This window comes from Crinia signifera, chromosome 4 (genome assembly GCF_055691185.1).
Source record: "Crinia signifera chromosome 4, ASM5569118v1, whole genome shotgun sequence".
Taxonomy (NCBI): domain Eukaryota; kingdom Metazoa; phylum Chordata; class Amphibia; order Anura; family Myobatrachidae; genus Crinia; species Crinia signifera.
In genome coordinates, this window is record NC_139220.1 from 278449052 (window position 1) to 278461228 (window position 12177).

The window sequence follows — 12177 nt, forward strand, 5'->3', positions numbered from 1 at the left end:
CGCTCAGATATTGGCTCGAAAATTGTTTAGTGTGTACGATGCATCAGGGCCTGCGGTCAGTTTATGGTATGCAGCCGATGGTTTGACACCTTCAAAAAGTTGACATGGTCAAAAGGTCAACACAAGCAATAGGTCAACCTAGAAAATGTTGACATTTTTCATGTTTTTTTCACGTTTAATCCCAGATCAGGGGGGAAATTTAATAGGATGAGATTCAGAAAGTGAGAGATTTGGTAAGAAATCTCCAGTTTGATTTTGCAGTGTAAATGATTGCCGCTTTAAAAAAAAACTGGCGATTTCTTACCAAATCTCTCGCTTTCTGAATCTCTCATTCGATTAAATTTCACCCCAGGTGTCAGGTGTTTTTTTGGTACTTGTGGAGTATCACGGCTCCCACGACCTGCATCGTATGCAGATCGTATGCTAAAAATCGCATCGCATATGGCATACGATGCGATACGATGTTTTACCGATTTTTGACAATTTTTGCTCAAAAATCGTATGCCATCGAATGGCATTGTATGCCATATGTAGTGGCATACGATGGCATACAATGCGATACGATGTTTTACAGATTTTTGCTCAAAAATCGTATGCCATCGAATGGCATTGTATGCCATATGTAGTGGCATACGATGCGATACGATGTTTTACCGATTTTTGACCATTTTTGCTCAAAAATCGTATGCCATCGCATGGCATCGTATGCCATTTGTAGTGGCATACGATGCGATACGATGTTTTACCGATTTTTGAGCATTTTAGCTGAAAAATCGTATGCGATTGCATCGGATGCCATACGATGGCATCCCGATGCGATGGCATCCGATTTTGCATTGAAATGCATCAGAATGCATTGAAATGTGTATTAAACTTGTGAAATGCCCCCAAATGCCATTTTTCATAGTGCACCACCCCCACTATCAACGTCAACCCGAAGCGTGGCGAGCGCAGCGGTACGCGTCCTACGACCTTTTCATACCCCCACTATCCACGTCGGCGTGGAGTTGAGAATAGAATAGTGTGGCGAGCGCAGCGAGCCCGAAGCGTGGCGAGCGGACACGGACCTTCACAGCTATACGCGTCCCCTCGCGGGCTTCACAGGTATCCGCGTCCGCTCGCCACGCTTCGGGCTCGGTGGCTCGCTGCGCTCGCCACACTATTCTATTCTCAACTCCACGCCGACGTGGATAGTGGGGGTATGAAAAGGTCGTAGGACGCGTACCGCCGCCGCTCGCCACGCTTCGGGTTGACGTTGATAGTGGGGGTGGTGCACTATGAAAAATGGCATTTGGGGGCATTTCACAAGTTTAATACACATTTCAATGCATTCTGATGCATTTCAATGCAAAATCGGATGCCATCGTATGGCATCCGATGCAATCGCATACGATTTTTGAGCTAAAATGCTCAAAAATCGGTAAAACATCGTATCGCATCGTATGCCACTACATATGGCATACGATGCCATGCGATGGCATACGATTTTTGAGCAAAAATGTTTAAAAATCGGTAAAACATCGTATCGCATCGTATGCAACTACATATGGCATACGATGCCATGCGATGGCATACGATTTTTGAGCAAAAATGGTCAAAAATCGGTAAAACATCGTATCGCATCGTATGCCACTACATATGGCATACGATGCCATACGATGGGAGCCGTGATACTCCACAGGTACCGTTTTTTTTATTAACTCTCTACGTGGACATAGAGGGATAATAAAATAGTGGGCAGAGCCCAGCGAGTAGGGTGGCCAATCCCGGGATTTGGCCCCTAAAACGCCGGGGTTGGAGTTTCCAATCCCGGGATTTGGGGATTAGACTGCTCATGTCAAACTTTTTAATGTCGACCTAATTCTTGTGTTGACCTTTTGTCCCTGCCGACCACAGCCATATCGACCTTTTCAAGGTGTCGACCTATGGCATGTTGACCTATTGGATGTACACCTTAATGGGCTCGACCCTATGACCCATACTCTCGGTTTATAACCTGTCAGATCCGTCACTGATCTAGCTGCACATACTACATCGGTGTGGTCGGAAAAGCATTGTTCAAAAATTGTAATGTACAGAGTCCGCCCCAAACCTGCATCTAAAAAAAAAACCCTGAAAGATTTTAAGGCCGGGTGACAATAATTGTGCAGTGCGTACGCTCTAATATTGGTGGTATTACGATGGTTTCAGTCTTTAGAATTTGTCTAGTCGATGCCAAAAACTGTCAAGTGTGTAGCTATCCTAACAAATACAGACCAGTAAGGTATCACATTAAGTCTTCAAATGAACAGTATTATACGTATTTAGTAATTGTTACGTTAAGCACACAGACATAGCAAAATTAAGAGGTAGCAATTATTGAACCAGTATTCCGATATTCTGTGTTCAACTCAGACCCCCGGCTGTGACCTCACATTGGTGCAAATGAGGGAGAATAAACCAGGTAAGAGACTGCAATGAGAACATCCTTCTCCAGTGGCTGATATCCAGGACTTCTTCATGTAAGCTGCTCCCGGGGTATTCCATGCAGACCAGGCCTATTGGTGCATCCTGAGAATATCTACCGAAGCACCCGCTTCCCTCCTTACCTTGTGGACACTCTTGGGGTTCTCCAGCCATGCATAGTACATTTCCTCCACATAATTAGAACTAGTCCCACTGAGGAAAGGCTCTGCGGCCGCAGGTGTACTGAGGCACCTGATTGGCTGAAACGTCCTTGGGGCCGCAGGCCGACTGTGTTTAAGCGATCGAACAGTCTGAGAGGCCGTCAAAGGCCTGAGTTTAGCAGCACAAGTCCTTAAGTTAAACATGTCTGTGTCTTTGTGGGAGACCGATTACCAGAACCTGGGGAACAAGTGAAAAATGTTATTAAGGAGAGCCAATGACAGCACGGTGTTCATATGGGAATGTGCCTTCCTAAACAGTGATTACACAGTATTATCAACACTTATTATACTAGGCATTTCATTATGTGTACTTTTATTAAGGCCTTTGTTTCCAACAGTGCACAGCACTTTTAAACCAGTTGTGGCGATAAAGGGAGGGGAGAGTCACACAGGAGGATCTGCTGGACAGTCAGTCTATGATAAAGGACACTAAAGCCCTTCATTTACACTCTGTACTGGAAAAACCTGTGTCAAATAACCTTACACCCGTTAATGGCCTAGAAACAAAAATGAGCACGTAACTTTAAAAAAAAAAAAACACCCTTACAATAAGTGTTTATGCTAAATCCCTCAGACAAATCTAGATAAACATTTTTTTGTTTGTTTTATTTAAAAATCCTCAAGGACACCGGTGTCACAATACATGCAGTTCTGTTACTAGTACAACACACACAAGTATGCGTTACACTGGAACACGTTGTTCTCATGTTACCCCATGCACTCACATTAACGTCTAAACTAGGGAACACTCCGTTTGCTTGTGGTTTATTGGATTCTGATGTTAGCAAGTACGAGCAAATTCACTTTCCACAAGCTGCGTCACTGGCAACTGAACTAAAAAGGTCTTTTCTAGGTAGCTTTAATCTAGGCATATATTTGCTGCTTGTCAGTGACCAATAGTAAAGGATATCCTGACTGAGAGAGGAAAAAGTATGCAGACTGCAACCAGCAAAGGATCCATGATGAAATGACATGGCACAATGCAGACTCATAGTAAGGTCCCCAGCGCAGACAGATGCTTACATCACAACCTAAAAAGGAAAACAAGTGGGGTGTGGCCGAGCGCTTGTCAATACACTGGATGACGGCTTCCCTCCAGTATGACTAAATATATGTATAAATGTGGCTTTCTTAGGGATTTTTATCTTTAATAATATATCATTTATGTTAGAACAATCTGAAGAATAGCAAGCCAAAGCAGCAGTCAAAGTGTGGGTACTCAACCACACAATCACAATGTTAAAAAGAAAAAAGACTGCGCTTGGATTGAGAGTCCTAGTATAGACCTGTCTGAATAATGCCTGCCTTGGTAATGGATTACATATGAGAGTGCTGAAATTCCTTTATGAGTAGCATAGTATAATTATACAGTATAGTGTAGTATTAGGAAGGAATGACAGGGAGAAATCAGAGAAAAAATAAAAAAACAGGGAAAAAAATAACCAAAATGGGAAATGTTCGTCACTTGGACAATATACACTGCCTGACTCAGCTCACAGACGATGAGATCTGCCGGACAGCTCACCACATCCGTCTGACACAGCTATACACTCTGCATTGTCAGCCAGATCTGTCCTGTATTGCTCAAGACACTGCAGTTGTTGGTTCTAGGCCATACCAAACAAAAATATACCAGCTCAAACATGTATCCAGAAAGTTATGTTCTCTTTCTCTTATACCTCCCCTCACTGCACTAAAGTACAACCTCGATTTTGTCCTATGGACACCAATTCCTCCTTCTTCCTTGGCCCCCCACACAGTGCATGGTTTCCATGTCTCCTCAGAGAATCACAAGTGATATCATTAACTCCACCTGTGGATCTTTCAAAATGTGTAACCGAGTAACGAATGCACCTGTCGGGCGACCTGGAAAACATGCACTGTGTGGGGTCCTGATGACAGAGTTTGAGAACCCCTGCAGTAGAGGTAGTCTCATGTTCTCTTACAACCAACATACATGTTAAACACTTTATTAACGGCTCCCGAGAGAAGAAATTTGCAGACCCCCTAATACTTTGAGCCCTTATTATTATTACTACACCTTAAACAAGAATTTCTACATTACAATATTCTAGCTATCTAAGCAGCCCCTATCCATGAAATGGTGAAATCTCGCAGGCAGGCTATTCCCCACAAACAAAAAGAAGTTAAAAACCTATTTTTTCCCATAATAAAAATGAGCACTATATTTTCTGTTCTTTCCTAGTGCCTGTCACAAGATGTCACCTGTGTATGGTTTCCATATATGTATATGTCTTTTTGGTGCTTGTATGCTTGTTGTAATGTAACAACTTTAACAAAAAAAGAAACATTTTTTCATTTGTACAATTTTACAATGGATAAGACTACTGATAAATATCATAAGGCCTTAGAAATTCCTTGTTACTCTGTCCTGAAGGGGATACGTCACTAGGTCAACAAGCATTCGTTCGACCACTGACGATCGACACAAGCATTAGGTCGACACGGAGAAGGTCGATAGTCAAAAGATCGACATGGGGTTTTTCACTTTTTTTGAGCCGACATGTGCCGACAGGCGGTATTTCATGCCCTACCATCCACTAGGGGTGGGAGAATAAAATAGTGCATGGCGATCGCAGCGATCTATGCGAAGGGACGCAGTGCACTTTTTTTAGGGTCCATGTCGACTGTGATGACACTCGGGACAAAAAAGAAAGAAAAAAAACCATGTCGGTCTAATGCTTGTGTTGACCGAATGTCTGTCTATCCAATGATCCATACCCTCTGCTGTCACGAGGCACACTTTACCATGCCAAGATCCGCAGTGCCGTGAGGTAATTAAACGCCCCTTCAGTGTGACATTACAGTGAATGAGAGCGCTGTTCCCGTAACACTCAGCTGTAAGAGTCCGGCTTGCAATGGTTTCATGGTGGAGTTGTTGCTATGTGACAGGGGCACATGCTTCACATGTAACGTAACGTCACACTAATGTAGCCTGAATCCCTTCAGAATGTAAAACCCCCACGTGCCAGGGCACCAAAATAACTGCACACATTTCTAGAACCCAAGCCACTTGCATAAAGGTGAATTTCTATCTTGAGCTATTAAACCGTACAAATACAATCTAAATACACAAAGGTTATTATATTGCAGCCTATTACAGAGTAGCCCTGCTATATTGATTTTCTGGTGCGTACTTTACAATGTGATAAAGACTCATTTGCCTGCACTTCGAGTAGAAGCAGAACTAGCTCTTGCTAGCCTAAGTACCCTGGCGCCAGCGGTTGTGCCCTTATTAATCAATGTCATTATTTTCATAGCGAACTTGACAGCAGGACCGAAAAGCTTCACATTTCACTGGGAAAGCCTTCATTTTAGTTTGCAATTTGATCCATGGAGGAGACAATCAATGTGAGCAGCTTTATAGGTTTAAATAAAGGCATAGCGAAACATGCATCATATATGTCATATATATAATAAAATGCAGCACAGGTTCCCAGAATCCCAGCAGCACGCACTATGGACGTACCCGCAGCTGCCTTGCTGCAGGATACCAGGGGGATATACTGTAATTGTTCTGTTCCTTATTTCTCCTGTTTGAATAACTTAGGGTACTCTTTACCTAGAACGGCGCCCGCGATTAGAATCGCGGGCGTCGGGGGTAAAAAATCGCGGGTACATAAAAAACGGGTGCGACGCGATGCCCGCGATTTTCCCATAGGGATCAATGTTAAAAGTCAGATTGGTCGCGATTTTAGTGTTAAATGCCTCAATGCCCGCGATTTTTACATAGAAAACAATGTTAAATGGGCCACAGAGCCCTAATAGCCCCCCTGAAGTCTTAAATGGCCCCCACAATTTTTAACGCCACCCCACGATCAACGTGAACCCGAAGCGTGGCGAGCGCAGCGAGCCCGCGAGGGGCGGCGGTACGCGTCCTCCGACCTTTTCATACCCCCACTATCCACGTCGGCGTGGAGTTGAGAATAGAATAGTGTGGCGAGCGCAGCGAGCCACCGAGCCCGAAGCGTGGCGAGCGCAGCGAGCCCCGCGGATACCTTCACAGTTATACGCGTCCCCTCACGGGCTTCACAGGTTTACCTGTTTACCTGTGAAGGTATCCGCGTGCGCTCGCCACGCTTCGGGCTCGGTGGCTCGCTGCGCTCGCCACACTATTCTATTCTCAACTCCACGCCGACGGCCATCGCATCGCACCCGTTTTTTAGTGCATTCGATGGTCGCGATGGGCGCCGTTCTAGGTAAAGAGTACCTAACTTAGTTTATGGGCAGTAGTCAATGCTTTTTGTGAGCTGTGACAGCGAGCAGTGCTGACTGCACTCACATTCCATCTCGTTGTGTTTTTACAGTGACGCGAAAACGGAAAGTGCGGCCACCAAAACAGCGAGACTCGCTGCTAAATGCAACCGGCTTCCTTCATTAGCCGTGAGTCTCGCTGTTTGGGGGAATCCTCACCGTCCTCTGACAGCGAGGATTCCCCTGTAATGTTGAATACGGTGAGCAGCCGGCGTGGGTGTTAAATGGTGTTTTCAGCGATCCTCGCCATTTAAACCCCTTTCCGGCCAAATCGAATACGGCCATTCATGCATGCCTGTGTGTTCAGAGCGGGCTGTAAGGACTATAGTTTATTGCCCTCAATGACCCGCTAGCTTTACAGGAAGGTTAGTCATGTCAGTGTAACACATGTCAGGGACTAATGCCTCTTAGATAACCTGGGTTACGGCAGGGGCAAGCCGGCACAACCCAGGTCCTGGCTCAGTGTGAAAGGCTCAATTGGGTTGTGCGTCTCAGATCAATGTCATCTTCAAGCTGCAGACCAGACACAGGATCAGTGTGAATGGGGTTTCCCAGGCCCAAGGCGCAGTGTAAAAGTAGTATGAACAGCTGTGATACTGTTAAATCAACATTCAGCATCCTGGCTCGAAGGGTTATAATAGACTGGCCTGGACATCATGTAAAGGCCGCCATACACTATGCGATTTAGGCCCGATTTGGAGGAATCGGGCCGTGAAATCGGGCCAAATCGCATGTGCAGACATCCCATCCGACCCGATGCGCGGTCCCGTGCGCATCGGGTCGGATTCGGGAGGTCGGACGGGCTGCACATAAGATTTGTTAAAACTTGCAGTCCCCCACTCGGCATCTGGCTCCCTGCACCGCAGGTACTACAGGCTGCGTCCGCTGCCTGCTTGCAGCCCCCATGCCCTGCTCAGCTCCCGGCTCCCACTGACAGCAGCTCCCCGGGGGGACTGCATGTGATAAATCGCATGCGATTTATCACATGCAAAACCTGGCACATCAAGTGCCAAATCGTATGTGACCCCCCTAGGGGAGTTGTCAGTAGATTAGGTCCGACTTGTCCTTCGGACAAGTCGGCCTAATGTATGGGGGCCTTAAGAGTTAATCCAGACCTTACCAGAATTCTATACAACACCAGGAATTTTGGGTGTAACCAGGTCACGTTTACTAGCAGGATGAGGCTAGGAGCAGGCCAGATACTCAGGGACATGTAAATCTTGGTCTGGCTGCACGTGTGCAGGAAACATGGTGCTGACCTTCAGGAAAGGACACACAGAACTAAATGACATGGACCACACCTGACCTTACAGAAATGCTCTACGGAGAGAGGTTATTGTTTTGTGCATTCCTCCTTTAAGAGACAGGCTTCAAAAGGGGAAGTGATAAACCTAGATTAAAGGAGGAGTCATAGGAATGTTGAGGTTTGGTATTATTAATCTGCTTCACATTTGTATTTTATCCATTAGACTAGTGGTTCCCAAACTGCGTACCTAAGCACCCTGGGGTGCTTAGGTTGGTGGACCCCGTGTATAATAAAGATGTGCCCTTGACTGGTAGGAAAGACCAGAGCCTGAGATATCACCTAGATCAGCTGTTCAATATCATTATTGCAATACATATCAAGTGTATCTAGTAACACACTAGGTGATAGAATGAGTAATGTCGCTCATCTTGGCACTTTTGAGGGAAATAGTTTATTACTGTATATTGCTTGGTGTGTATGCCTGTAACAACGGATAATGCACAGCCCTGTGACCAACAACCACGCCCTTCATCATCTGTGCATGTACAGATGAGGGAATGAATCGTTATTGAGGGTTGACATATTTGATCCTGTAATTTGCTTGGCAATGACAACATAAGTGAACTTCTGCACTGTACACCCCCCCCCCCATGGTCCACGTGCCCCTTGGTTACCTTTATCCAAAGTGATATTTTTACATGGGATGTGTGTATTGAACAGCTAATAAGAGCTGCAATGTAACAAGTCTGTTCCAGAGTGGAGTTCCAAGTAAAACCTGGTTAGACCCAGCATTACCCAGCCCTGTGAGGATAAACTGTGTGGGGACTGGGGGGAAGATATACCAAAGCTTGAAGAGAGATAAAGTGGAGAGAGATAAAGAAAGTCAGTCAGCTTATATCTAAAAGGTAGATGACATTTTAATTGATATTTCCGACAAAAACAAAATCTGTTATATCGTCCAAGGTGTGCGCACTATATAGTTACTGATACACACTCCCGCAGGTCGCTAACAAGGCCTGCCGGCTGTATACTCAGCACAGTCTGATGGTATCGTCAATGACAGCATACTATAGGATGTGTCCACTAATGACATCTTTTGTGAAACCGGCCAGTGCATACGCACAGTATTGCTTGTCCGAGGGCACAAGGAAAATCGTGAACAACATCTTATCGGTTTCATGACATCTAAGTTTACAGGCTGTTTGAAAAGAACAGTTAATAGCGAATTAGTTGGTACTTTATCTCTCTCCGAGATTTGATCATCTCCCCCCTAATCTACACATAATACTGTATTTAATTCTGAAACCATGGACTGGACTTGCTGGCCATCCAGCGGAAGATAAAATATTACAGGGTGAAACCTAAACTAGGAATCCTATAATAGGCCTTATTATGGTCACACGTCTGGCACAACGTTACACCTACCTCAAACTATTATAGTACATGTCATTATATATTCAGGTCAATGCTATACTCTGGAAATTACTCACTGCATCTGATTATATGTACAGTGAACCATTCAATTTATATACATACTTCATTCTTCTTCACAGATCTCATGAGCACAAGTTTCATCTAGAACACTTTCAGACTCTTCACATCTCTACAAAAAAAAACTTTAAACAGGCTCTCAGGACCCACTTCTTCATTAAATCTAACCATTTCTCATCCTAACCCTCTATTAATGCTCACGTCTATCCTTTCTGTGTCATCACAGTCTGTCTAGCCCTTCCCATTAGAATGTAAGCTCTCACGAGCAGGGCCCTTTCTCCTCATTTGCTATTCTTAGAATATATCGCTGTCACACTGATAATTGTGTCAGTGTCCTGTACCCTGTTGCAACGGTCTTTATTTACCATACCATGTACTTGTCCTAAATTACATTGTACTGTAAATGATTTTCTTGTTTTCCGCTCATCTGTGTATTTTCAGGAGCATCAGAACCCTTGTGGCGCCATATTAGTAAATAACACGTTCTCAAACTCTTTTGCTCTGGGACCCTGTCAGCCAATTAAAAATATACAAGACCCCAGGAAGTAGATGTAGAATGGTCACCCCACATGTGGTCAGACAACGGCACATAATGTTGCGAGGAGTATGAAGTCAACTGATTTTTCAGACTCCTTGGATCACTAACAGAGTAGAGAAGTCATCAGCTGGAGGGTCCACAATATGGAGTCACGACACCATGCTGGGATGGCCACGACGCACTTTGAGATCAGGACCCACAGTTTGAGAACAGCTGCTCTAGAAAGTAAAAGCCACCTGTTCCTTTACAGAAGTATAATGGGTTATAAACTTTTTTTCCCCTTGGTCAAGGGCACAAAGCAGAGTAGGCAGAGTGCCAGGATTGTCCAAGACGGGTATACCACTGCCAGTAATAGCTATACTCTTTGCTTTTAATAATTCAAGTGTGTGCTGGCCTTCTGCTGCAGAGACAAATTATACATAAGTAGTTTTACTTCCATTCTCAAATAAGTACTGTGCAAACAAGTGCTGTAACTTTGTGAGCAATTATTGTTATTCTCACTACCCTGTGAATTAGCAAAAGAGCAGAGCTGACAAAGTGTGGCACCAGTAGCCCACTAAACCTAAATCCCAGTCCCGGCCTGGCACACTGCATTACTGGGGCGACACTTGTAAAGAGGTTTTTTTTATTACAGCTTTTTCCGCTGGTAAATGTATAGCTGTGAGTTTAGTTTATTAAAGTTCCTAAGCAGACAACATACTGTAGGTCATTAGTAACATTTATGCCCTTGCTTTTATACAGGCCAGAACAGAGTGATTGGATTTACTTAAATCACATTACATAGTGGGTGACTCCAGAATTGATGCTGACCAAAGATTTCTAGCACAGTAGATATAGATCTATATTATGTGCACAAGATGCCTCAGCCAGATAACCTCGAGTTTTGTTTTAACCCTGTGGGAAGTTTTCTATAGACTCCTTGGGGGTAAACAGTTAAGAATCATACATTCTCTGAAGAACATATACTTAGTACACAGAACAGCAGCTTACACTCATGTTCTGTGGCTGTACGGGAGGGTTAGCACCATTCCATATACATACACGTCAAGTTATTAAGTGCATTATTGTTGGAACTATTAGGAGGCAAGCTCCAGCATAATCCACATTCACACACTAATGGCTATTTATTGGGGAGGGGATCTGGACTTCATACTACTGTAGAACTGCAAGTTCCAGCAGGCCTAGCTATATCCGTGTCCAGGGTCACCACCATGTGATGAGGAGACCCCGGCCTCGGGGCTGTTGGTTCCTGACCTGCACCGGCCCACCTAACTTGACCTCGCGGCGGCCCTGGACACATACAGCACACTTTGCTGCAGTCCAGGACCCGCCCACAGGCCCCAAGCGAGCCAACGGCCGACGCTGTAACTTAGCGCCGGCCGCAACGAGCCTCCTGATTGGCTCCACACCTGAATAATACCGGCATGGAATTTACCCCCAAACCGCTACCCGGGCCCCCGCCACTGACGTCACAGGCTCTCCCTACCCCCGTTGCTGCCCTCTCTCCGTCCCACTGTTGCGAGCACGCCTCACCTTGGCTTGCAGAACGCAGCCACAGCAGTCCGCTCCGTCCGGCTCCCGCCCGACGACTGGCTGGGAAGGCTGGAGGGCGCGGCCACAGCCCGGAGTTTCATGCCCTGCCGGTTATTGCGCACTGTCCCCGCCCATGCAGCACTGCGTCACTCAACCGCCTCTTCCTTCAATAGTGAAACTTTATTTACCGGTAACACACAGTCACTGTATGAACAGCTGGATCTCTCTTACTTTACTGTGCTGTCATGCAATTTGTGTACATACTAGAACACGTGGTCTTCTCAGTCTCACCTGTCACCTGCTCACAGGGGGAGGGGGGAGAGAGTTTATGGACTGACCCAATATTCATGATAGTGCACCCTAGGACCTAGTGGACTACACCCTGGAGAACTCTCCAACCAAGGTCTTCTGAAACATTCCACGACAAT

General features: G+C 45.3%; 1 protein-coding gene across 2 annotated transcripts in view; it reads right to left on the reverse strand.

The window, feature by feature from the left end:
• OGDH (oxoglutarate dehydrogenase) overlaps positions 1 to 11904 on the reverse strand; it is a 53403-nt gene extending 41499 nt beyond the window's left edge. For both annotated transcript variants that reach the window (XM_083184709.1, XM_083184710.1), the window contains exons 1-2: positions 11750 to 11904; positions 2589 to 2844 (exon numbers count right to left, since the gene is read on the reverse strand). In XM_083184709.1, coding sequence (XP_083040835.1) covers positions 2589 to 2810 — 222 coding nt within the window. In that variant the 5' untranslated portion in view covers positions 2811 to 2844; positions 11750 to 11904. The remainder of the gene's footprint in view (positions 1 to 2588; positions 2845 to 11749) is intronic.
• Between the last annotated feature and the right edge of the window lie 273 nt (positions 11905 to 12177).